The 27,677-nt window shown below is 45.4% G+C and overlaps 1 protein-coding gene across 1 annotated transcript in view; it reads left to right on the top strand.

Moving 5' to 3' along the window:
* Nucleotides 1-10,079: 10,079 nt before the first annotated feature.
* sparc (secreted protein, acidic, cysteine-rich (osteonectin)) overlaps nt 10,080-27,677 on the top strand; it is a 28,110-nt gene continuing 10,512 nt past the window's right edge. The window contains exons 1-4 of the mRNA XM_083915561.1: nt 10,080-10,199; nt 23,705-23,770; nt 24,130-24,201; nt 26,427-26,520. Coding sequence (XP_083771687.1) covers nt 23,714-23,770; nt 24,130-24,201; nt 26,427-26,520 — 223 coding nt within the window. The 5' untranslated portion in view covers nt 10,080-10,199; nt 23,705-23,713. The remainder of the gene's footprint in view (nt 10,200-23,704; nt 23,771-24,129; nt 24,202-26,426; nt 26,521-27,677) is intronic.

Genomic DNA, 27,677 nt, shown 5'->3' with positions numbered 1-27,677 from the left:
TTTCCTCGTCCGTCTCCCTGATTCGTCCGTCACCTCCTAGTTCCTGTTTTTCCCTCGACCGTCTCGTTGTTTGTTTTGCTTGTTCTTCCGTGTTCTTCCGTGTCCGTGTCTGCACTGGGTCCACCCGTGTTTGTGTGTTATCTCTGTACCGTTCATGACACCGCCACCCTGACCCTCCTAACTACTCGGAGTTTAGTGCTCTTATACTACGTCACCTGATTTCCTTCTTTGCTGAGGACATCATTTCTACAGTCATTGATACGTGGACGACACACACATTACAGAACATTGCTTCCCATACTTACATGTACAGTATGAACAGACTGATACAGTATAGGACTAAAACCATTTACCAGTTACCTGTGAGAAGATAACAAATGGACGAGCATGAGTCCATTTGTTATCTAGTAAACCACATGTGCCCTCATCTGAACCACAGGCAGCAATAACAAGTTTGGTCACCACCTGCACAGATATTGTGTAACCACATCTATTTTCTGTCTTCACGTCATTTCCCAGCCTAGATAATCATGCTTTCGCCCACTGTGGCAGATTTTTGGACACCTACTGTGGGCGATGCGTGTCCTTTACAGATCCCTTCAGACCTGGACTGAAGTCCCAGCGGTCAGGCGGTGAGTTAGTCTGCTGTCCTCTGTGTCGTTGTAATTACGGGCCTGTAACCCTTCATTTGGGTTTTGTCTCTGTGTGGCAGCTCAGACAGACGGTTTTTGAGGAGCGACTAAACCACAAACAGTTCGCTCCGTCACGTTTTAGGCTTCCAGCTGTCCAATATATCCAGACTGAAGAACAAAGTGTACCATTCTTGGATCAGTGTTTTACAACCAAACAATACAGCTTCAGTACTTTACTACCACTGTATACTGAGCCGAACCTTGAGTGGTTTTTAACATTTAACACGCGTGAAAAGTAGTTTCTTAAAGCCGTTTCACACACAGCACAGATTTCCGTCTGAAAAATTGGGGTTCTTATGAAAGCTTGCACGCTGCTGCAGAACATCTTTATGTTGGGAAAAACATTTGTTGGACAGACCTCGATTCCAGGGCGACACGGTGGTGTGGTGGTTAGCACTGTCGCCTCACAGCGAGAAGGTTCCAGGGTCGCACCCCGACTGTGGCCCTTCTGTGTGGAGTTTGCATGTTGTCCCCGTGTCTGCGTGGGTTTCCTCCGGGTTCTCCGGTTTCCTCCCACAGTCCAAAGACGTGCAGGTGTTCGGTTCATTGATGACTCTAAATCACCCGTAGGTGTGAATGGTTGTCTGTCTCTGTTCGTCTCTATGTGTCCTGTGATAGACTGGCGTCCTGTCCAAGGTGGACCCCGCCTCACGCCCAATGACAGCTTGGATCGGCTCCAGCCCCCCACGACCCCGACAGGGACAAGCAGTTGAAGATGAATGAATGAATGAGACCTCGGTTCCAGCAAATTGCTCCCTGCTGAAATGTTTGACCACTGAATCAAGCAATCGACAAATCAATAAGTTGATGCATCATGCACGCCATAGACACCTGGCTGGAGCGGGCACACAGGAGAGGGAGGAGAAAAGAAGAAGGGGACAAGCGGCTGCTGTTCAGGGACTAATAATGAATAAGTTACGACAGTGTGTGTACGTAAGTGAGACCTAACTATGCACGCCCATGGTTACTGTTGCTCAAACCCATTTAAGTTTTGATGGCGTGAAGTCCTCACTCGCAATTTTTTTTATCTCAGTTTATCTCCTTTCGTCACAACGGTGCGGTAGAGCAACTGCAGCTCCGCCCCCACTGCTCAGATTCTCCGGCCAAACTCACGCTCCATCATCCCCTCACTCGTGAATAAGATCCTGAGGTACTTGAACTCCTTCACTTTGGGTAAGGACTCAGAATAAAGTCCTTTATTCTAACCTCACTAACAACATAACGGCTATTATACCATGTGGATCTGAATCTGCTTCTGTAGCTGAGACCACAGCACACCCCTGGATACTGTCAGGGAACAATACCTGCAGGTCAGGGTCAGAGTCAGGGGGGAGTGTTAGGGTCTACATAGACCTATTTGCCGGGGAATTCGGCACTGATTGTGCAACAAACAACAGATCGGGGAACATAGGAACCTTTCTGTGACCAGCGGGGAACATACAAAGCAGGGAACATCAGATTATTTTTAAAGAGAAGGGTCCGATGTTCCCGGTCACATGCAAACATAGGACCTGGGAAACATGGGTACGATCCCTTCGCATCACACTGGTGAGTAAAAGACTTTTATTCTTGAATATCACCAAACTGATCTTGCTGGAGGAAACCTTGATCCAACTATTCGACCAAACAGCTTTGGAACAGAGATGGAGATATAAAGAAGTAACTGTAACTTTTTCACTGGCCTCAATGCTGCTTTCTGTTGATCAACCATGGGTTTTCTGGCATGTACGTGACCCCGGACGTGACACACTAGGAAAAAAACCCAGAATGAATACTCGCCTATTTTTAGCGTGTTTAAAATTCCTGCATATAGGTGCTAACTTGGGTTGAAAAAGGGGCACGACAAACAGTTAGCGGCAGTGTTTGCACGTGTGCAGGTGATTTGGAAGCAGTGAGGACTTGACTTGACCCTCGACGTCGGTCACTCCAGACCCCAGGTATTACTTTAAAAAATGTATTTTTACAGCGATTTTCTTCTGTTTCAAAGAAACTAAATCCTGCAGCAGGTAACAACTTTTATTTGGATTTATTTAGTTTCATTCTTGAGGGCGCAAATTCTAATTTGACTGCACAACAAACGTCATTTACACCTTGAAATATGTTCATACGTGCAAAAAATCCCCCTTAAAAAGATAACATCATTTCATTTGCTTCTCTTTTTGCAATGCTTCTGCTGTTGTGGGTCGAGCAGCAGCAGAAGCAGCAGCAGCAGGAGGAGGAGGAGGAGGAGGAGGAGGAGGCCCAGTTTGTCTGAAGGCAAAACATCCATCAAAGTGAAAAGGCTCCCTGTCCCTCGGTGTACAGTAGTAATCATTTTAAGAGCCAGTGTGACTTTATAGAGGAAATAGCTGTTAAAAAAAAAGTAGCTTTGATGTTTGTTATGGGTTTAAAATAATCTGAGTCCTCTGCTGCCTTCATCCACCCCCTCCACACCTTTACCTCCCTCATTTAGACTGTAACACACACACACACACACACACACTGAGACACTTTAACACACACACAGGTTAGGCCTGGAGAGCAGGGAGAGAGAAAAAAACTGAAACTCTTAAAAGCTAAATGTGAAAAAGTGAAAACGTCATGGAAACTTTTGGGACAAAAATACAATTTTTAATGAGCTTTCCAAATATTCAGCCTGTTTGTGACGTTTGGTTGAGTTATGATTTTCCACTGAACGAGATAAGAAACACTTAGTTTAGTCTGTCGTCATCTACATGCTTTTGGCGACCACATTTTGGCTTCTGACAATCTGACAGCGAGCTGAGCAGAGAAATGCTGAGACGTCCTGTGTCTCATAAGAAGTCGCCAAGGGCAAGTGCAGGTGGCAGCGGGTCAGTGGTTCCTGCAGGGAAATACTAGTACAAAAGTAACAGATTACTGCTATGGAAACGTAACTGAATAACTGATTATGGTTATGTTACCCCCAACACTGATCTATATTCCATCTATTGGTTTCCAAATTATTGTTGGTGCATTTCCTTAAAACGTTAACTTCTGTGTTGCAGATGATGCAGATTTGAACGTAAGATGCACAAAACTGTGTCAGATGTGAAGAGGCAAAAAGCAGAGCACAAAAGGCAGAGCAGGTGAGTTATACTTTAGATAATCAGCTTGAAGCTCCAGATGTGAGGAAGGCCGGAAAGCACAAACCAGGGAAAAGGGAACAGGTGTGCAGACAGGTACTGAGTGACGAACATGCTGGGAAACTGGGTTAGTGCACATTAGAAAGTGGCAGTACCCTTTCCCGGGCCACATTAACCAGCTCTAACTGGGGGATCCTGAGGCGTTCCCAGGCCAGTGTGGAGATCTAATCTCTCCACCTGGTCCTGGGTCTTCCCCGAGGCCTCCTCCCAGCTGGACGTGCCTGGAACACCTCCCTAGGGAGGCGCCCAGGGTTCATCCTTACCAGATGATCCTGAACCACCTCAACTGGCTGCTTTCAACGCAAAGGAGCAGCGGCTCTACTCCGAGTTCCTCACGGATGGCTGAACTTCTCCCCCTCTCTCTAAGGGAGACTCCAGACCCCCTCCTGAGAAAACCCATTTCGGCCGCTTGTACCCGCGACCTTGTTCTTTTGGTCCTGACCCAGCTTTAATGACCACAGGTGAGGGTAGGAACCAAGATTGACCGGTAGATCGAGAGCTTTGCCTTCCAGCTCAGCGCTCTTTCCTCACTGCTCCGATTCTTCGGCCAAACTCACGCTTCATCGTCCCCTCAATCGTGAACAAGATCCCGAGGTACTTGAACTCCTTCACTTGAGGTAAGGACTCATTCCCTACCCTACCCTAGAAGGACCATAGACTGTTTAAAAAATGGACCTCAGTCGGGGTCCATCCTTTCAACTTGATCCAATCTTCCTCGCTTACGGGGGTCTCCATCTTGTCAGACTTTGACTCCGCCTCATTTCCTCTTACCAAAAAAGGGCATGTATGTGACGTTGGGGGGAGGGAGATACGTCCATCTTGCTGACGTTTACCTCTGAGGTGAAGTGAGGGCCAGCGGCTAGCGGCAGCCTTAAACAGATTAAATGATGCTGTGAAAACGGCCTGTTTTAACATTGGGGTCAATGAGAAACTGCTCTATTACGTAACCTGCCCCTAGTGGACATGCGAAGAACAGCTCTCTGAGTCCCTTTGCAGAGTCATATCGGTGCACAATCCACACAGAAAAGGTCTATTTTCATTCCAGCCCAAAAAGTCACTGGATGGACCGCCAATCATTGAATTTCTCAAACATCCCCTATCAGTCGGGCCCTGTGAATGCCGATTCTAACCTTTCCCACTCAAGACCAAAGCCAGATGTTAGAGGGGGTCCAGTGGGAAAGGGACTCAAAAGCTGGAAGAAAGACTTTTGGTGTTCCCTAAAATCAGCTCTGTTCATAGGCCTGCAGACTGAAATAAGGACTACGAGTTGTATCTGTTTCAGCTCGTCTGAGAAGAGCCCAAAACTTTTCTTTCTCTTCTTCGTTGAGTGTGTGATGTGACACAGAAACAGAAAAGTGTGTGGCTTTCATATGTGTTTTATAACGCTGCTCCTCAGGGTTGCAGCGTCTGGGAGCACATGACTGGTATGACATTATGATATTATGTCATTACCTGCAGAGCTGCAGATGGATCGTTTACAGAGAAAACATAACTGCAGCTCTTTACTTCATCATCTCCGTGAGACATGTTAACTCAAATACAGAGGGACAACTGCCACGTATGCAGAGAGATAGAGAGAGAGAGAGAGAGAGAGAGAGAGAGAGGGAGAGAGGGAGGGAGGAGGGGTGAGGGAAACAGACAGAAAAGGGTGTGAGAGGAGAGGGGGGATTAAAAGAAGGGAGACAGAAAAAGTAGACAAACTGAAGAAGAAAAGGGAGAAAGGGTGAAAGAGAGGATGAATGTAGGAGGAGGAAAGAAAGTCTCACGGTGTAACGACCTCCTCCTCCTCCTCCTCCTCCTCCTCCTCCACCTCCTCCTCATCTCTCCATCCTCGGCTGGACTTTGGCTTCCAGGCAGAATGGAAAACGCCACGTTGCAACACAGCGTTTTTTTTCCTCCCTCCTGCCCATCCAGCTGTTCCTCACATCACCGCTGTGGGAACAGACGAGAGCAATCCACCAGCCAGGAACAGAACAGTGTCTGGACGTGACAGAGCGTGAGGAATGGATTTGGAGCTCGACTGCTTCTGTCTGTCAGCGGACGGCAGGTGTTGACTCATGAATCTGGGCTGCGATGAGGTAAACGTTCCGCGGGCTCGACGTTTGCTGTGAACTCTCCAGAGGACTGAGTGTTTTCACAGAGTTACAGTCTCACAAGGACTCAGACTGAAGCTTCAGAGCTTTAACATGTTCATGAGTAATGCCGTAAAAATGTCAAGCTACATCTGGTACAATGTGTCTTTTTGCAATGTATGATATTTACGCGTTTTGTCCACAGTCCCTGACATACACATGTATTTAAAAAAAGCTTGTTTCTTCTGTTTCTGTCCTTTTGAAAACTATAGTTTACTGACCATATTGACTTGTATCTATCAAAGTCTGACACTAGAGAGGTGTTTTCACATTCAGACGTCTGTGCACTTCTCTGAAATCTGACATTCAAACAGAGAAAGCTGTCAACAATTCCCCCGTAGAGTACGGTGGCGTTGAAAACCTTCCCTATAACAGACAGGAACGTCAGACAGACCCAGCTCTGTGGAGGACGGACATCTGTCTGCACCGGAGAGAGGAAGAGAAGGAGAGAGAGAGAGAGAAAAGACGGACAGATGGACAGAGAGAGACAAAGACAGACACAAAGACAGAGATGCAAGCAACCACAGCGTAACAGTAACTATAATCATATCGATAGTAGTGTGAATATGACTGATATGTTATGGCAGTTAATACAGAAGAATAGTAGAAACAAGCACAGCTAAGGTTATAGACTGGCGTCCTGTCCAGGGTGGACCCCGCCTCACGCCCGATGTCAGCTGAGATCGGCTCCAGCCACCCACGACCCCAACAGGGACAAGCGGTTGAAGATGAATGAATGAATAATAATTATGACAAACATGATCAATGATGAGTAGCGACAGTAGCAGCTACGGTACAGCAGCTGCTACTGTCGCTAGTTCACAGTTACAGTGTGTCAAACAGGTCCTACGTTGACCGTATACCTGCTGTTTAGAGCTGATTGTGACTGAGTTACACCACAGCGTGACTGATATAAACATATCACAACATTTTAAATAAACTACTTCCAACAAAATCCCCTTTTGCCAACTAAAGCATGATTGAGATATTTATGGTCGCGTTCAGGCGGCCAAACAATTTGAATAATGTTGGGAAAAGATTGTGGTCGTGGTGGATAAATACTGAATAAATGGACTCACTTAAGGACAGGATCACAGCCAGCAGTATTAGAGTCAAACACTTTACAGCCATTCACACCCTCGTCCTCCGCACGCTCCTCACATTTCCGTGTCACACAGCTTCCTAACTTGGAAATAAAAGCTTCCTGTGAACGTAAATCATGTGTAAATTAGCTGAATACAAACATCACGTGTAGGAGAGAGCAGTGCATGGGTCTAATTTAAGAAGACTTAAATTGTCTTTAATGTTTGCCTTCTTGACCCCGGAGACACACCCACTGTTACGCTTTGAAGTTAGAGGGTCAAAGGTCAAGCTGAGACGGGACAGCAGCTGGTAGGAAGTCAGTGTTTTCTGCTGAGGAACACATTGAAGGTCCACAAGTTCACTAACGACACCTACTGATTTATTTAATTTAGTATTTAATATATTTGTATCTTTGGTAATGCTGCCTACTGGGAACCTACTAGACCTCGTGTAACACTTCACAAATGTTTCATGGTCTTCTTTGTTTCATCTTCTTGACACTTACATAAATCAAATAAGCAGTTGAGGGGCTAACAGCCTGACGTGGCTAACACCGATTAGCTCAGGGCAGCACGGTGAAGGCATTCAAAGGTCTTTTTTAACCACTAATCCTGCTGAAAATAACAGCAAACCTCTGCAGCAGCATGAGAAGAGTCCCTACACACAACACAAAGCACCAATGGGCTCCTTCCTTTGGGATTGACTTTGGTAATCCACTTGAATGGACTTTACTATGAGAGGAGCTGGTACAGGGGCCAGTAGGTAAGTCTTTCAAAACTGTCTTTTTTTCCAAATTACTGCATTGAATTTTGCAGACAAACAAGAGCAAGTATAGTAGTAACAGTGGTACAGTGTATCGATGTGTCTGCCTTAAGAGTGAAAACGGAAATAAAAACAAAAAAACCTCAACATAAATCCAACAGCGGCCGAAATGTGTTTTCTCAGGAGGGGGGCTGGAGTCTCCCTTAGAGAGAGGGGGAGAAGTTCAGCATCCGTGAGGAACTCGGAGTAGAGCCGCTGCTCCTTTGCGTTGAAAGGAGCCAGTTGAGGTGGTTCAGGATCATCTGGTAAGGATGAACCCTGGGCGCCTCCCTAGGGAGGTGATCCAGGCACGTCCAGCTGGGAGGAGGCCTCGGGGAAGACCCAGGACCAGGTGGAGAGATTAGATCTCCACACTGGCCTGGGAACACCTCAGGATCCCCCAGTTAGAGCTGGTTAATGTGGCCCGGGAATGGGAAGTTTGGGGTCCCCTGCTAAAGCTGCTGCCCCCGCGACCCGACCCCGGATAAGCGGTTGAAGGTGAGATGAGATGAGATAAATCCCACTGTCCCTCCCAACAACCCATGTAAGACATGGTCACACTAACCAACTAAGTAATTAAATAACATACTGTATAACATAAGTAGATAAGTCAGGTAAAATGAAACCAAATAGAGTAAAAACTATAGCTAATAGCAAAAATGAATGAAGTAATTAAAGAAAAAAGGAAGGGGGGACACTCAGAGAACTGCAGTTTAGTATTGGATAAACCAGGAAGTCCCTGTGTTTGTCCCTGAACTGTTTGCATTTCAATTTCAATTTTATTTATAATGTCAAACGGTAGCAAAAGTTATCTCAGCACACTAACTTCGCTTAGTAAGGCAACATGAAAACAGAGTTGATGAAAACCTTCCTTTGTGTTTCTTCTGAGTGCAGGCTCACGGAGCTGCTAGCATGACTAGTCTTGTTATTTTCTACGTGTTCACATCTGTGTAATAATCTTCAACTATGCTGTTTGAAAGAGAGTACGCAAGCAGAAGCAGTGGTCTGGGTTTGCCTCCAAATACAGTAGCTCTGTTTCACTGCCAAGTGCACTGACATGCACACAGCCAGACCGTCTACCACAACAAACAACAGGGAAACTCAGATGTGACTTCACTCTCTGCTCAGGACGCCATTACTCCTCTGTATCTTCACATAGAAAATATTTGTTTGCTGCTATAAAAATGTTCTGAATGATGAGTACAGCTCCTTTAAAGTTCAAAGTTTTATTAGTGCCGTGTTTGTAAAAAGAGCACTTCACTCATCTTCAACCTCTTGTCCCTGTCGGGGTTGCGTGGGGGGGGGCTGGAGCCGATCCCAGCTGATATTGGGCGTGAGGCGGGGTCCACCCTGGACAGAACGCCAGTCGTGATAGACACATAGAGACAAACAGAGACAGACAACCATTCACACCTACGGGTGATTTAGAGTCATCAATGAACCTAATACAGCAAATTTAAAATGGTAAATGGACTTGTACTTTCTAGTCTTCTGACTACTGAAGGCGCTTTCACAGTGTGCGTCACATTCACCCGTTCACACAGACGTTCACACTGATGGCAGTGGACATCTACAGACCATCTAATCTAATCATTCACACCACATTTACACACCCATGCACAGCACGAGGAGCTACTTGGGGTTCAGTGTCTTGCCCAAGGACACTTCGACATGTGGACTGGGGGAGCCGGTGATCGAACTGCCGATCTCTCAAATGGAGGACCCACCCTGTCGCTCTGTCAATCACAGTCAATGTGTAAATTACTCATACCAGAATAAATAATGCAACTTAAAAACACTGGAACCAGGATAAAAGTAGAACTTAAATCTCCCTGGGCGGGTGGCGCTGCAAAAACGGTCAAAAAATGTGTATAATAAAGAAATGCATAGAAAATTTGATAGGCTGCGGGTATTTAGAACATAAATGTGGCCCTGTAGCGTCTGCTGTTGATTATTCATTTAGTCCTTGAGCAGGAAGACACTAATAAATATTAATGTTCAAAGTACAAACATGATTCAGTCATTAATCTAATCGTTAAAACACCCAACACTATGCAACTTCAGCTCTACACATCAGACAGTCGGTCATGAAACTTCTTGAAAAAGTTTCTTTTTTCGCAGGTTTCAGACTCGGGAGAGAGTCAACATCAAGTCCCACCTACCAGGGCAGGAAGAGAGAGAAGGAGGGAGAGAGAGCGGAGGGAGAGGGGAGGGAGAGGGGTCTGTGTCCTAACTGGGACGTCCCACTGGAAATGTCTTCTGTGTGAACTGGTGAGGCGTTCAGATTGTCCCTGGCTCCCTACACAGCTCACTTCTCTCCTGTTGTCCCTGCTCTGCAAAGCTAAAAGGTAAGAGCGCTCCACTCTGCACGCCATCTCCTCACTCACGATTATCATTTGTAGTGGGACAAAAGTCTGGAGCCACTTTGGCAATGTGTGACTGCTCTGTGGAGGACTTAATATTTCACTTTTTTAGTCTGATTTTTCTCTCTTTCCACCAATCCTGCAAAGTTGAGCTGAAGTTGAAGAAGTTAGCTGGTGTTGAACTTTTAAACCCTTGAATTAGTTCACATTTCTTTGTCAGTTGCAATGAATCGGGTCAAAATATGCAGTTTCTTTTCCTGAAAGTCACCAAAGTGAATCAGGCAGCAACACATTTTCTCCTCAAAGTTCACCGTGCACAGTTGACCTGCTGCAAAAACCCAATCTAGTGCAGCAGCAGATTCTACAGCGACCGCCGTCATTGCTTTCAGTGGTAATTTCTCAATTTTCCACCCAGTTTCTCCACAATTTAAACATACTTTCAAATGGCTGACATCTGGTTCAACAGGCAGCGACTGTGGCCTCAAACCTCGGTGAACAATCTCCTCTGTCATTACTGACAAAACAGCTGCGACGCAAATCGCTCCCTGCAGGTAAACAAGCTGTGATTATGAGGCTTCATTCTCTGTGGAGGTGATTGTGTGCCACATCGGCAATAGGAGGCGAGGGAGGAGGAGGGGGGAGATTGTGGTTGAAATTTCGGCTTGAGGGGTGGAGGGAGGTGCACACACAGACTTAAATGCTGAGTAATTTTGGGAAAACACATAAGCTTTGTCATATCCCCAGGGTTGAGTCTCTGAGTCTTTCTTTCAGAGTTCAGTTCAACTGCAGAAACTGCCGCTGTGTGTTTGTTTTTGCAAACGCATTTTGCAAGGATTCATCTCTTATCTATGTGAAAATAAAGAAAGAGAGACAGAAAGGAGGGAAGAGGAGGAGGAGGGGGAGTAGGAGTGGGGGTGGATGAGACTCCAACAAAGCTTGATAGAGCAATGGGAGCCTTTCTCCGACAAATATCTCCCCTTCTCTCTCTGTCTCCCTCCCCTCATCCCTCTCTGATTACTCCCATGTAAAGGAATGCGGGTTGCCATAGTGATCGGTTACCAGCTGTTTAAAGCGCTCAGTTAGTTCAGATCTCCTCCGAGTGTCGGGACGTCACTCAAGCTCACCCACAGGGAGAGGGATTTGCAGAAACAGGCCAGAATTCTTGGGTGAACGTTTGGTTTGAGGCTGTTTTTCTTATTTCTTAATCCTACACAGCATATAATGTGTTTACAGTTTGTGCCAGGCCCTTTTCCTGTTTCAGCTCAGTGCACAAAGCCAGCTCAATGAAGAATTGTTTTTATCCAGTTTGCTGTGAAAGAAATTGCCTGGCCTGCACAGAGCTCTGACCTCAACCCTTATCCAGCATCGTTAGGATGAACTGGAACGAGCCAGACCTCATCAACCAACATCTTTTGGACCTCATTACGTGGCTAAATGCGAAAAATCCCTACAACAGGTCCCAACACCTGGGGTGAAACACAAAATAGGAGGGGTCTGGTGCGCTAGAATAGATTCAAATCATAAGACAATTTCCATAAAGAGTAGGCAGCAACGTCTGATATGGTGGGCGACCGTGCCATCCGTGTTGACCGGTCAATAGATAGAATTGGCAATCATCTGCATAACATTAAAGTTGATGTGTTTCCTAACAATACTACCTAGAGCATGGGTGTCAAACTGATCCAGTAAAGGGCCGTGTGGCTGCAGGTTTTCATTCCAACCAAGCAAGAACACACCTGACTCGACTTACTCAATCACCTGAACTGTCTTCACACAGTTGATTTGTTGGATCAGGTGTGTTTTTGATTGGTTGGAATGAAAACGTACAGCCACAAGGCCCTTTACTGGATCAGTTTGACACCCATGGCCTAGAGGAAGCATGTATAAGGTGAATAGAAATGGTCCAAGTACAGAACTTTGTGGAACTCCGTTTTTAACTACGTCAATACATGGAGGATTTGTCATTAACATGTATAGACTGAAAATTTTCTAAACCTGCTTTGGTAGTTTCTCCCCAAGAAAACACTAATGAGAGATTTAAAGAGTGATAATAAATACATTGGTCTAAATTTCAATCCCACTTCCACTTGGATGTTTGAGCCTCACTGTGCAGAATCACGTCCGTGCAGAGTTTGACACTAGAAGTCTATTTTCACATTCATGAAGTCTGAAGTTTCTGAAGCGTTGTGAGATTATTTTGTGACATTGAAACTAGCTCAGAAGCCAATGACGGTCCTATGTGCAGCTTCAAAGAGGGGAAAGTGTTGCATCATAAGAAAGGACTGTTAAGTGAAGAGTAGCAGTTTAGCTGTACTGACTCATTTGCTACGCCATATGATGCTAATGTTGAGTCAAATATTAAAGTCAAAAACACTGTGTTCATTTAAGGTTACACAGGCAGCTTCGAAAACTACATCTTTAAGTAAATTCCTCCTTATTTCCTCTTGCAAGTTGCGTCCGATCGGAGGCTCCTGCTCTGAAAACACTTTATACATCACACTGAATTATGTGTTGAAAAGACAAATTTGATTATAAGTAAAAGTTCTAGGTTTCTGAGTTTGTCTCACCCGTTGAGGAAGACTGAAGGACAAAATGTCTGCATTAGTGTGAGTGAGGTAGAGACAGAGCGTATCTGGCTGCTTAATTGTTGAGGTGGCATGTCTGCACCAAAGTGTGAGGAGGAGGAGGAGGGGGAGAGGAGGGTGTATTGGTGTTGGAGCTGAGGATGCTGGGAAATACCAGGCCAGCTTGGCAATCCCTAGAAAAACTGTAATCCCCCGACAGGATGTGGGGATTGTGCTGCTGTCTGAACTGGAGGTGGGGAAGGAGAATCTTAGTGTCAGAGAGAAAGAGAGGAAGAGAGAAACAGATCAAGACCGGGAGAGGGAACAGAGACTGGACAATGAAAGAGAGAAAAGGTGGAAAGACTAACAGAGACAGAGATTGTGATCCGGTCCTGTTGGGATGGAAAAAGCTCTGTGGCTTCAGGCTTTTGTCCAAGTTGTTCACAAACTCTTTTGTTTGTCTATAAATCCATTAAAACTCCTTCTAACTACAGTTCGTCTTTTTATTTCAAACCAGAACGGTAAAAAAAAACGTCATCCTGGAGCTGGTTGAATCACTGTTATTAGTGCAGCAAAGGCTACAATTATATAACACCACTCGTGGTTTATTGATGCATTTTTCCCTGAAGCTTTAATTATTGTCATTAGGACTTTAAAAAAAAGTCAAAGTGATTTTGAAGTGTTTTTTTGTCGCTGTCTGGCTGCAATAAAGTTATTAAAGTCAAACGCAAAGCTAATGCCTTCTGTCCTCTCTCAGTGTACATACAATAAAAAGACTGAGATAACATCTAAAGGAAAGGTTTTGGTTGTTGTTGAACCATTATATCTTTTCAGAGAGGAGGTCTGATGACAGCAGCAGTAACAGTAACCACTGCAGAGTCCATTCACAGCATGCATGACTGTATCTCATGTTGTATCTCCTGGACGCTTTGCGCTATTGCAACCACATTTGGTGGACATGTGCAGATGTGATGTCTGAGTGGACTTGAGAAATGTGGTGCTGTTTGCCCGATAGGTGGCGCTGTAGCAGCATCATCTAAACAAAAAGAAAGAAATATCTGTCTGTCTGCAGCATGCATGACTGTCCTGCACGTATCCCAACAACCCCTTATCCAAACCACACTCCCTTGCGTCCTCAGTAATATACCTGCCAAGTGTGAAGTCAATTGGACGAGGGTTTCTTTGTATGCAGCATGTATGACTGTCCTTCACCTATCCTAAGAAACCCTCGTCCAATTGACTTCACAAGCGAGGGAGTGTGGTCTGGATAAGGGGTTCTTGAGATACGTGCGGGACGGTCATGCATGCTGCATACAGACAGATATTTCTTTCTTTACGGTTAGATGATGCTGCTACAGCGCCACCTATCGGGCAAACAGCACCATATTTCTCAAGTCCACTCAGACATCACATCTACCCATGTCCACCAAATGTGGTTGCAATAGAACCAAAGCGACCAGGAGATATGGCATGTTTTGTAGTGTAAGCCACGCCCACAGTATTGGGTCCACACATACTGCGAAAACATCACTTTTCGCAGCATTTCCGATGCAGAGAACTCAGAACGAAGACAGGAAATGACAACAAACGTCGTCAATATGCTGCTAGAAACAGAGCAAACTGTCGCCTGAAGTGAATTTGTGATGAAGGGAAGGGGGAAGGGAGTCAAAGAGGTCAGATGACAAGAAACTCAGGTTACATATATCCTCACTTTTCTTCTCCTTTTCCCATGAGCGCTCCTCCGCTCTCTACTCTATTCTTGTTTGTGCCGACCGCTGGTCTATCTGAAACTGCTCTTTGTCCTGGCAACGTGAAGGGGTTTCCCCGCCCTGAACCCTCTGGACAGACGCTGGATTCTTTTGGTGTCTTATCTCCGGTTGAGGAGGTCGCGTGGAGAGATGGGGCTTGATATCAGGGAATATTTGCTGCCGCAGGTCGGTAAAGATCGACCTTTTTAATTGACCGAGCTCAAAGAATCCACCTTTATGGAAATTACTAAGATCCGTCACTGGTGCTGCAATAGTTTTCTGACCGTGTTTTTGTTAACTGACCACCAAAACGATTTGGCCGCCCCCTTTTGTTTGAGTGTCCAGTGTTGGAGAAAGGGGGTGTTCAGGGGGAGACAGCGGGTCAACAGTAGATGTCACACAGAAGTTATATACACCATCTGAAAGCTGTGAACCTGGAGATTCATTCGAGATGCAATATGTGTGTGTCAAGGTTTTCCAGTCATGAATCAGTAAATAAAAAAATAATGAATGCATGAATGAATGATTAAATTCGTGCTAACTACGGCTCATAAGTTGTTGCCGCAAATTTGGGTTGATACTATGTGTTACACAGATTTTGTGCACGTTTTTTTATCATTTTTCACTCCAGAATTTATAAAAATGGGTAAAAATCCCTCCAAAATACTAAGTTAAGAAACCCAGACCCTGAGGAACACCATAGGAAAATCCTCGCTGTGATTTAGGATTAAAAAAAAAAACAGACAAGAACTGCATTTTTCAGGGATTGGAGGTTCAAGACTACTGTTCTCGAATCTGCTCAGAAAGCGCCCTATCGTGACGATCCGTAAGAAAGCCATCCATCCTCTGAACGCTCCACGTCTCTAGTTTGTGGTTGTAGAGTTTCACGAGGCTGCGATAATCCTAGAGGTCACAACAGCTCATTTTAGACGAAAGAAATGCTCTCACTACGATGGCATGGTGAGTGAAAAATGAATACGAAACAGAAACAACTATTCATGCTTGTCTTCTGCATTATTGCGTTTACCAAATGCATCAAATTATCTCAGAAACAACCGACTCAACATTTCTAAAGCCTTTAATTTGGCTTTTATTGGGGGCGTGGTTAGCACTGTCGCCTCACAGCGAGAAGGTTCCAGGTTCCCACCCCGACTGGGGCCCTTCTGTGTGGAGTTTGCATGTTGTCCCCGTGTCTGCGTGGGTTTTCTCCGGGTTCTCCGGTTTCCTCCCACAGTCCAAAGACGTGCAGGTGTTCGGTTCATTGATGACTCTAAATCACCCGTAGGTATGAATGGTTGTATGTCTCTGTTCGTCTCTATGTGTCCTGTGATAGACTGGCGTCCTGTCCAGGCTGGACCCCGCCTCACGCCCGATGTCAGCTGGGATCGGCTCCAGCCCCCCCGCGACCCCGATAGTGACAAGAGGCTGAAGATGAATGAATGAATGAATGAATGATGAATAATAGGAAAACAGTTGAAAGAAGCCAGTGTCCAAGAAGACATTTTATTTATTATTATATAGAGTTTGAACGTTACGCCCTGTGAATGTTGATTGGCTGTCGGTGTTTCTGTTTTTATCACATTTGCCATTGTTGTCACAGTTGTTGTGTGGACTTATATATAAACTGTATATTTAATGATATAGACGGTGCTGTGCTGCATTTTCCCTGCAGTACACAGCGTTTCCCAACCCTCACATTTAGAGGGTATTTCATTACCTACGAGGTGCCTCCACCGTAAAACTCTGTGTCCACAGAGCTCAGCACAGACACAGGAAATCACTGTTTCTTTCTCAGAGGCTTCACTGAATCTTCGCCCTCTTCACCCTCCTTTCTGCATGCCAGTGTTGTTTGTCTGCACTGTTTGCTGGCACACACACACATAGCCGGCTACAGGTTGTTTTTCCAGGCCTTTCAAACCCGCCTGTTATGTCACCGAGGAGAAGGAGAAAGAATTCCTCTAAATCTGCTCCCGTTAAAAAGAGCATCTGAAGCAGAGAGAGAGAGAGAGAGAGAGAGAGAGAGAGACTAGAGAGAAAGTGAGGGAGCTATCTGTAGCAGCGCAGGTTGTTTTCCTCCAGCGGACACTTGCTTACCTAACTAACCTCCCAAATTAAATACATTTGCGGAGAAAAAGGGCCCCTTTATGAGCCTGAAGTTTCCCTTTTAGCATCGGCCCTGTTTGATTATGAGAGCGGCTTTCCAAATAAAATAATTTGTTTTGCTGTTACGTCAGTCCGCCCGGCCTCCTCTTTCCAGTCACTCTCTGACTAAACAGGAATACGTTGAAGTGTTGAAGCGGACACACGACGGGACGGGAACGCCGTGTCCCTCCAACTCAAACACCGGAGATGACACTGTTGGATTCTTCCCTCCTCTCTGAGATCAAATTAAGCTCTCGCTCTCAGTCCGACACGCTGCTCATACGTCTGGTGTCGCGAGTTGTTTTTACGAACCTTCCCGTCAGCAGAACGCCTTGTTTTTTTTTTGTTGTTGTTTGTTTTTTAGCTGAGCTTTTTTTTAAAAATACAGAGACGTTTCTTTGTGTAAGTGCAGGTTATTTTGGAGACGTCACCGTCTGCGTTCCTCTGCCAGGGTTTCTGTAATTTTCCACATCCAAGTCTGCTCACGACTTCTCATCTCTGGACCTTCACGAACACTAGTCCCCATTGTAAAAGTCCCGCCTCGACTCTTTATCCTCCAGGATTAAAGGGCCTCAGAAGAAGCAGTTAAGGAGCATCTCTTGTTCCCCTGCTCTCCCCTTTCTGTCTGGGGCCATAGACCGTATATGTCTGAGACTCAAACCGCCGTCCCCTCAGTCGCTGTCTTGTTTTACACATCTTCACATTAAAAACAGCCATGCAGATCCCTGATGTGACTGAACCCAGTGCATCCAGAACCCAGAACATTCCCCAGACTTAAAGAGAAAGTAGAAAAAACCACAGTGGAACCTATATCCTTCAAAATAAAAGCCTTTAAGTCATTCAGTCCTAACAATAACAAAGCTTTGCTGGTGTCGTAGATCAGCGTGGGGATCGTGGGAGTCTTCATTGCTTCTCCCGTTATTCCTCCAGTGTCCTTTCCAAAACAAACACTGAATAAAAGAGTTATAAATCAGTTTCTACGACGATGGAGGGGCTGCGAACTGAGATAGCGCTAACGTTTGCTTCGCTTGTTTCTCTGATAACTCAAGATCCAGACATCTGACGACTAAAATCCATCATCTGGTTAAAACAAGCTAAATCTGAAAAGTGTCAAAAGTGTCTTAAAAACTGAATAAAAAGAACATTTATGAAGCTTCTCGCAGACAAACACACGCTCAATACGTAGATTTCTCCTGTTTAAACATTGTTGGAAACATTTGGGATGATGTAAGTCCACGTCTTTACTAAATATAGAACATAGGTCTGGTAATTTTTAGACATTTTAATTGGGAATTGTGACATTTCAGGCTGCTCCGACTCACTTTTCGTACAGATAAATACGAAAAACGTTCTGTAATTTTAGGGGAAAACATCAAGAGCAAAGAAAGAAATCGGGTGTTGTAAATGGACTTGTACTTCTATAACACCTTTCTAGTCTTCTGACTACTCAAGCCACTTTCACAGTGTTTGTCACATTCACCCGTTCACACAGACATTCACACTGATGGCAGTGGACATCTACAGACCATCTAATCTAATGGAAACCATGCACACCACATTTACACACCCATGCACAGCACGGGGAGCAATTCGGAGTTCAGTGTCTTGCCAAAGGACACTTCAACATGTGGACCGGGGGAGGTGGGGATCGAACCGCCCATCCCTCAAATCGAGGATGACCCACTCTCCCCTGAGTCACAGTCGCCCCGTTGTAGTATAAGAGCGCTAAACTCTCCGTAGGGATGAGGGTCTGAGTGATGGACCTTGGTGCTTTTTTACCATCTCTGTTATAATCTTGACACAAAACAGCATTTTATGATTTTGTCATAAAGAAGTATTCTATGATTTTAATAATTAGGATTACAAGATAACTGGTTTGCAAAGATAGTGTCAGCCTCAAGGAGTTTTCCCCAAATAGTGACAAGATTTAAAAGTCTAGAGTCTAAAAAAACAGTTGTCATATTAATGTCCGACAAGTGCACGAGTGATGTACATTGGGAGACTTCTTCAAATGCCACCATGGAAGTCAGTGGTGCAGTTAGTGAAGGTAGTTGCAGTTTTGAAGTGTATCGTTTTAACCAGTCGGAGGATAAAACAGGTACAAACTTGCTCTCGAGCGAGAATGCTCCATCGCCCACAGCTGGATTAACACACATCACACACATCACTTTGACTATTTCGAAGGTGACAGCAGAAGAAAGACGCACCTCCGGGCGAACGAGTTACTCTTAATTGTCCAAAAATGTCAGAACTTTCTTTTGTCGCTCAGAGGATTCGGCAAACGTGTCAACACCCTCCACCTGCAGTCGACTGTGTGCAAACCCTTCACTTTTCCACTGCATCTGCCCGAACACGTCGCTCCTATTCAGACGCTCCGTGTCGAGAGGCCCCTCTGCGTTCTTTAAGGACGCGCGGCACCCAGCCAAGCCGAGTGTTCCTCCTCCGCCCCGAGATGTCACGTTCACTTTCCCTCAAGGCGATGTGTTTTTCAGAGCCGTGGCATTCATCTGCACTTCCTCTGAGGCTCGCTTCATAATTGATGCACATCTTTAAAGAACAAAAGGACAAAATGTTCCGAGAGGAGATTGCACGGCTTAGTTTTATTGATTTGTTGTTGCTTTAAACCTGTTGCCCTCTTATCCGAGGCGCAGGAATTCAAAGTATTTCCAGCTCTTATTATCCCCACCCTGATCTCCCGTAGCGTTCAGTACACTGTGCAAACTGTCCGCTCACTTCACTTCAGTGTTATCGGCGTGCATGCGTGAGGAATTTCCTTCGCAAACAAAGTCAAAACTTTCATATCTCATATACCATACGCTATCATATCAAAAACAAGCATAAAGGAAACCAATGAAATGACAGTAAGGACTTTGATGTCTGCAGTCGGCCTCCCGAGACTCTTTAACGTACCCCTACATCCCATATGTCCTTTGATGCCAGCAGGTTCCAGGAGATCCTTTCTGGATGTCTCGGCGAAACAGCTGATTTAATGGAGCTGGAGAGGGAGATAAGTAATAGAAAGAAGAGGGAGGGAGACCAAGCAGTGTCACGCTCCATTACCCAACAAAGAAGCCCTTATTTAATCCTTCAGACGAGACGCAGGGAAGGAGGAAAAAGGGTTCTCAGTCCCCACCGACAATCGATGCTCAGACAATCAGATGGAGAGGTGAAGGAAGACAAGATACACAGATAGATAGAGGACTCATCATCTCACAGGAAATGTGCATGTCTTGCCAAACGCTTTGGGCGACAGTAGCTCAGTCCATAGGTGACTCGGCTGGTAACTGAAGGGTCGCCGGTTTGAGTCCTAGACTGGTGGCTGGAGAAGTGTCAGTTCGTCTCCTGGTCACTCCTGAGGTGCGGTCAAGCAAGGCACCAAACCGCCAACTGCTCGGGGCACCGGTATCTGGCAGCCCCCTCGCTCTGACATCTCTCCATTAATTTCACGTATATAGGTCCTGTTAGTGTGTGTATTTCGGGCCTGTGTGTGTGTGTAACATGTATTATAACAGACTTGCTATTATAATCTTGCGGGTTTAATAAAGTAATTCTTTTTCTTATATTAAAAACTTGTCTTTTCCATGTGACTGGATGAAAAAGAGCCCGTAGCATAGCACGTAAACTCGACAAGGATGTGTTTTTTGCATAAAAGAAAGCAAAATCTCACTCTTACTCTATAAGAAACTCTAGACACTCACTCACTTTACCACTTTAACACGTCATGGACCTGTAATTATTTATGTCTGTTACTTCTCTACGCATCTGAAACTACTTCTGTTTCTACTGAACTGCTGAAACGATAGGATTTCAATAAAGGGGTAACTTATCTGGAAAACGGGAAAACCGTCGATCAGGTAGCAAGTTTGTCCTTGTACATGAACTAGACTTTAAAGTGGTATAGAAAAGGTTACGCCTGCATGATCTCATTTTCAGCCGCTTATCCGGGGTCTGGTCTCAGGGGCAGCAGCTTTAGCAGGGGACCCCAAACTTCCCTTTCCCGGGCCACATTAACCAGCTCTAACTGGGGGATCCTGAGGCGTTCCCAGGCCAGTGTGGAGATCTAATCTCTCCACCTGGTCCTGGATCTTCCCCGAGGCCTCCTCCCAGCTGGACGTGCCTGGAACACCTCCCTAGGGAGGCGCCCAGGGTTCATCCTTACTAGATGATCCTGAACCACCTCAACTGGCTCCTTTCAACGCAAAGAAGCAGCGGCTCTACTCCGAGTTCCTCATGGATGCTGAACTTCTCCCCCTCTCTCTGAGGGAGACTCCAGCCCCCCTCCTGAGGAAACACATTTCAGACGCTTGTAACCGCGACCTGGTTCTTTGGGTCCTGACCCAGCTTTCATGACCACAGGTGAGGGTAGGAACCAGGACTGAGGGTAGATCCAGAGCTTTGCCTTCCTCAGCTCTCTTTTCGTCACACCGGTGCGGTAGAGCGACTGCAGCTCCGCCCCCGCTGCTCCGATTCTCCGGTCAAACTCACGCTCCATCGTCCCCTCACTCGAGAACAAGATCCCGAGGTACTTGAACTCCTTCACTTGGGGTAAGGACTCATTACCTACCTGGAGTAAGCAATCCAGTAACACCTTTCCTGCTGAGAGCCATGGCCTCAGATTTAGAGGTGCTGCTCCTCACACCGGCCGTTTCACACTCAGCTGCGAATATGTTTTAGAAATATCTAAAAGTACGGCTGGCGTATTACTTTGTCAAGTGTCCTTCATTGATTTGGTGATTGTCAGTTGTTTCTGGATGTGGTTCATGATGAACCACACCTGCCGTCAGAGCGCTCGTCAGATTATCAGTGCGCATGATGAACAAATGTGGGTGTGGTTACAGTTTTTCAATGTTAGATGATTATTAAACGTCTGTGTTTTCAAGAGCCATTACGCGATGTGCACATAGCTCTCCTTCAAATCGAAACAGCAGCTTCTTCTTTTTAAATGTACGATATTTGTACCCGCCTCCCAAATACAAATACAGCATCTGTGAAGCTCATATTTATATCAATATTATGAAAAACAGGCTTTGTGCTCCTTTGAGAAGTGACTATTATTGGTGGGAGAATATGCTGCTCACATAAAAATAAAATAAAATGAAATAAATGCATACGGATGCTGCGTGCAGAGCATAGGGAAGTGTGTAGGCGGAGGCTATTACCATATTAGTATTATACAGAGGGCCCCAGAGGGAATTTGAACCACCGAAACTACCCGAATTCACACATCAGGGTCAGATTCTTACATAACTGTCACATGTTTACAAATGTAAATATGAGTTCAGCAGAGCTGCATTGAAGGAGATTTTTCCCGACAAGAGCCTGGTGGAAAAACGAGGAGCTAAAGTTATGCTGCCTCAGGTCGTGGAAAAAACACATAAAGACAGGAGCTTGTTTCCATCCAAAGCTCCTGCGTTGGCTCCGATTTCTGCTCCAGGACGAGAGAAATTCCTTGTCAGCGTCAGACTCTTTCAACAAACCCACAAACAGCCAGAGGAAATAACACAAGCTGCCAGAATCAAAGCGAACACTGAGGCGGTTTTTGTTTGGGGAAGCTGGAGAGTTTCCATTTAGTCTGTAAGCGAGAGTTGAGATACGTGATGCGTCCGGATGCTTTTGTTGTCTTCAGGGAGACGAAAGAGCCAGTTCTTTCTTAGACTTTGTTCATACTCTTCTTATTGATGAATAATTATGATCATTCTTATTTAAAGTGAGTAAATGAAGACATTTAAAAGAGAGATTTGTCTTAAACAATTAGATATTGTTTGTCTCTATGGGCCCTGCGATAGACTGGCGTCCTGTCCAGAGTGTACCCCACCTCACGCCCGATGTCAGCTATAAGTTAATCATAGACACTTGTGACAATAAACGTGTACTGGACACTAGTGTTTTTAGAAAGTGATATGCGAACTGAAAAGCACGTTTTCTACATCTTCAGCATCTTTTACAGCCCTTCTTAAAAACTCTCTTTTAACGCATTAATGAATATTTATTATGTTGCTGGGTTTTATCGTCCCCTGCTTGGACATTTCATTTTATTCTCCAGTCTGACATGTTTTCATGAATCTCCTTTTATTTAATTGTTGTTTTTGGTTTTTATCTGCAGTTTTTTAGAAAAGTGCTGTAGAAATAGAGTTGATATGAATCAGTGATGACCGAAAGAACCAGGTCGCGGGTACAAGCGGCTGAAGTGGGTTTCCTCAGTCTCCCTTAGAGAGAGGGGGAGAAGTTCAGCATCCGTGAGGAGCTCGGAGTAGAGCCGCTGCTCCTTTGCGTTGAAAGGAGCCAGTTGAGGTGGTTCAGGATCATCTGGTAAGGATGAACCCTGGGCGCCTCCCTAGGGAGGTGTTCCAGGCACGTCCAGCTGGGAGGAGGCCTCGGGGAAGACCCAGGACCAGGTGGAGAGATTAGATCTCCACACTGGCCTGGGAACGCCTCAGGATCCCCCAGTTAGAGCTGGTTAATGTGGCCCGGGAAAGGGAAGTTTGGGGTCCTCTGCTGGAGCTGCTGCCCCCGCGACCCGACCCCGGATAAGAGGCTGAAGATGAGAGTCATGAGATGAGATGAATCAGTGATTCTAATACATTTGGAAACAGTTTCTTTTTTTTTAAATTTAAGCCCATCTGTGCTCTCTGAAAGGAGGCTTTATTAATTATTATTATATATATATATTATTCACAGGGGTGTTCCTCAGACGGTTCCCTGAGGAACACCTCTGTGGTTACAGAGTTGCAATAATTTGTTTTCTTGTTAAGACTAAACACACTCAAGACATTCAAGATGTGTTTCATTTAAAGCACAATATTAATTGGTTCAGATAAAAGGTACCAAACCCTAAAGGATATTGAATATCCTTCTATGCAGACGATGAATACCTATCAATAAAAATTATATTGTTAAAAAAGTGTCAGTGTTGGTTATACTCGATCAGGAATACTCTGCGTAAAACTGCAACAAAGTGATCATAAATGTATTTGTAAGTTTATGTTGTGAAAGAAAACCCGTGTTCACTCGTCTGTCCGTCTGTTTGTCTCTGCAGACTTTGAAGATGAGGGTGTGGATCATCTTCCTCCTGTGCCTGGCTGGCCACGCCATGGCTGCTCCTGTAAGTTATACTGTGTGTGTGTGTGTGTGTGTGTGTGTGTGTGTGTGTGTGTGTGTGTGTGTGTGTGTGTGTGTGTGTGTGTGTGTGTGTGTGTGTGTGTGTGTGTGTGTGTGTGTGTGGTCTGCTTTTGTCTTTATGAGCATGTTCCTCTCTTTGTGTGTTTTCCTGAGTGTGTGCGTGCATGTCTCCTCCTGTCTCCTTTCCTGTTGGAACATCAGTTCACGTGTTTTAAAATCCAATTGCTCACTTGTACAGCCGAGAGATTCACGTGTGTGTGTGTGTGTGTGTGTGTGTGTGTGTGTGTGTGTGTGTGTGTGTGTGTGTGTGTGTGTGTGTGTGTGTGTGTGTGTGTGTGACAGACTGAGGAGGAGCCCATCGTGGAAGAGCCCGTCATGGAAGAGGAGCTGGTGACCGAGGAGCCAGTTGTTGAGGTCAGTCCAGATGTTCGTCCTGTTGACACGAGTACACTGGTCATGCTGAAAGTAGGAATTAAATCATGTAAGAACATACCTCCGATGCAGGTTACGGTGGCCTGAACAAACACAAATATGAAAAAAACATATTTTCACATAGCTACTGGAGCTAATTGGATTCACCAGATGTTTCTTTTTAAACTTGTATCACTCGTCCATCATTAGAAGTGTGCAAAGACATTTTAGTCTCCGCAGTTACTCTGTTGATTGTTTTGGGAAACTCCTAAATACTTTTGCCCTCATCTGACTTGGATTTGGCGTCTGCGATGTGTTCATGAGCCACGCAGCTGCTCAGAGCGATCATCTTATCTGTGATGGAGCTTTGGGGGTTTTAACACCGCAGCCAAAGAAGTTCAGCGGTATTTGCCAACGTGACGGTGGTGGTCAACTCCCACAGCTCAGTCACTCATTTATCCAGCCTGTGAAACGATCAGTCAACCACTGAAAACTGCGGCAACAAAAGAAACCCTCATGTTATAAATCAGTGTATTCTGATTCTGCTAACAAAGGCCTCTAGATATCAGTCGCCCATAATTCCAAGGGATATTATTCCCAACCTCGTTGACTTTTGGATCCTTAAAATGAAGCACTGTCTAAGTCAGGGATGTCACAGTGATCCAGTAAAGGGCCGCTGTAGCTGCAGGTTTTCACTCCAACCAAGCGAGAACACACCTGACTCGACTCATTCAATCACCTGAACTGTCTTCACACAGTTGGATTTGTTGGACCAGGTGTGTTTTTGGTTGGTTGGAATGAAAGACACTAAGAGCATACTCACACTGTCCTCCCGGACCGAGTCCCGGACTTTAGGGTACTTGTCCCCCCTCCCTCCCCCCCCCCCCGCGCCCCAGCCCCGTTTGTACTCACACTGCCAGGGCCGGCCAATGCTTCCTGGCTGTCCATACGCCATCACGCCGTAACACGTCACACGCATTGATCGCGTGTGCGTGGCTTTGTTTACAAATCTTTCCGTAGACCTCAGAGTTTTTGTGCGTCTTGTCGACTGTTTTTGAATATTTTCATCCGAACAAATCTGCAGTAAACACTCCACCTCCGCATCACACCAACGTGAACCTTTCACCGCCATTGTTGTTGTTGTTAAATGTCCGCGCATGGTCCGTCCTTCTATTTACATGTCCGAACAGGCGGACATAACGCTACTGCCGTAGGGCTCGTGCTCGTGCTCGTACATGTGCGCACGGCTCCGCTAAAGCCCACCTCTTTCAAGGGGGCCGTGGACGGCCTGCTGGCCGCAGTTGAGTGCGGAGCGGTTGCGCTCACACTACTTAAAGGTACTAGGCTTTAGCTGAAAAAACGGTTTTGGCCGCGGCCAAAAGGACAGTTGAGCAGGCTCTAAGTTTAGACAACACAAAGTGATCCCCAAAGGTGTGAAAGTTCAAATAATCTGAACAGCTCTAAAGTATAAGAAGAGTGAGATGTTTGGGATTTGTTGCAGCTGACTCTGAAGTCCCTGATGTTTGTTCCACCAGGGCCTAATCTGTAACTGACTGAAACCCCACATTGGAATATTTACCGAAAATATGTCGACCCAAGCCGTTTGTTACCACTGAGGCTTAGGACGAATCTTTCCCAAACAAACAGAGAGGGATGAACACATAAAAATGACTTTTCTAACGGCACAGTGTCCTTCATCGCCTGTTGTAAACAATACTAAACTACAAAAATACCCCCGTAAAAACCGTCGGAGTGAGCGTTCATGTGAATGTTTATATTGTTTCCTGCTCCAGAGGTCCAGCGGGACCAGAGATCCCGCAGCTGTTAATTTTAGCCGGTCGTTCAGCCCGCCAGCCCGTCAGGAAGCCATTACCTTCTTCATGGCTTCACCACATGTGGACCCAGCTGCTTGTTATTGTTGGATATTACGGTCTCGCCGCTCCCAGACTCTTGTTTGGCCTTCAGGGAGGAACCTTCTTTAGTGGTGACGTCTTTACTTTTTTCAGGAAAACCAGGGACACTTAAGCGGTTTATGGTTTAAGTGGACGTCGTGCAGAAATAGACCTGAAGACTGTTGCACGTACACTCAGAGAGTGCATTAAGAGAAGAGCTAGCTGTTGCAGTGTTTTCTTCACTTTGTTCCCTCAGATAACGTTAAATTCCTCTGCATGTGACTCACACAGCTTAAGCTGCTTACACTCTGACCTCTGACCTCTCGTGTCCCCCAGGAGGTCGAGGTGGGAGCCAACCCCGTGCAGATTGAGATCGGAGACTTTGATGAGGCCATTGAGATCGTTGAAGAGGAAGAAGTTGTCGCTGAGAGTAAGTTCCCTAAACACACACACAAACTTGTTTTTGTCACTTAGGATAACAGTGCATTGACTTACAGCCATTGCCAGGAGACTTAGCAACAAACACTACATACCAAACCATAACCATAACCAAAATAAAGTCTTACCGCCCATAATTTAATAGTTTACCTTGTGGGGACCAGAACCCTGTCCCCATATTGGTGGTAACCCCCCACGATGTGACTGTGTGAGCGTATGTAGCCACACATTGTTCCATTGTATTTGACTTTGTGTTTTAATGTTGGACACTTTAGGCACAACATCCTTTTCTTTAATGCACTGGTCAATTTTGAGATTTTGGGCTGTTTTGCTCCAGACTGGTGGTACATTTGACTTCACTTTGTCCAGCCTGGTCTCACCAAAAGCCGTGTGAATGACACGCTATTTCTCTCAAGCCATCTCGTGTATAATTACAACGCATGTCATGATTTTTACGTGTCATGTCACGCCATGTAGTCTCGATTGACTTGTATAGTGCAGAGATGGCGTTGTCATTTGACGCACAAATGTCATTGAGGGAAAACCCACGTGTTCGTATTTCTCCGCCACCTTGCGGAGAAATACGAAGTGGTGGAGCTTTCTGTCAGAGGGTTGTTTTTAAATCAATATTTCATGTGAAGGATGGCTGAAATGACGGGCGTGAAATGCCCTAACCCTAACCCCTAACCTAACCCTAACCCCTAACCCTAACTCCTAACCCCTAACCCCTAACCCTAACCCTAACCCTAACCCCTAACCCTAACCCCTAACCCTAACCCCTAACCCTAACCCCTAACCCTAACCCTGGGGAACTACGGGCGTTAAATGACACGCGAAAAGCTTAATATGCGTAGACATGCACACGAAAAGTCATGAAAGTCATGAAAAGTGTCGTGCTATTTATACGCCCTCCCATGAGACCACCTAGCTTTGTCTGCTTGCGTCTGTAGATTTCTTAAAAGTTAGCATTAGATAATGCCTCGTTTGCATCTTAAAACATAACATTTCCAAAAACGTTCAATACTAAAAATGTCCACGGTGATGGCTTATGTCTTTTGCACTTTATTCTGTATTTGAGATTTAAAGTATGACGTGCAAACATTGGTTCATGTTTTTTTTTTTTTAAGTCAGTAAAAGTTTTCTATGATG

Source organism: Echiichthys vipera (genome assembly GCF_963691815.1).
Source record: "Echiichthys vipera genome assembly, chromosome: 6".
In the NCBI taxonomy this organism is placed as follows: Eukaryota; Metazoa; Chordata; class Actinopteri; order Perciformes; family Trachinidae; genus Echiichthys; species Echiichthys vipera.
This window is presented reverse-complemented; position numbering and strand designations above follow the sequence as displayed.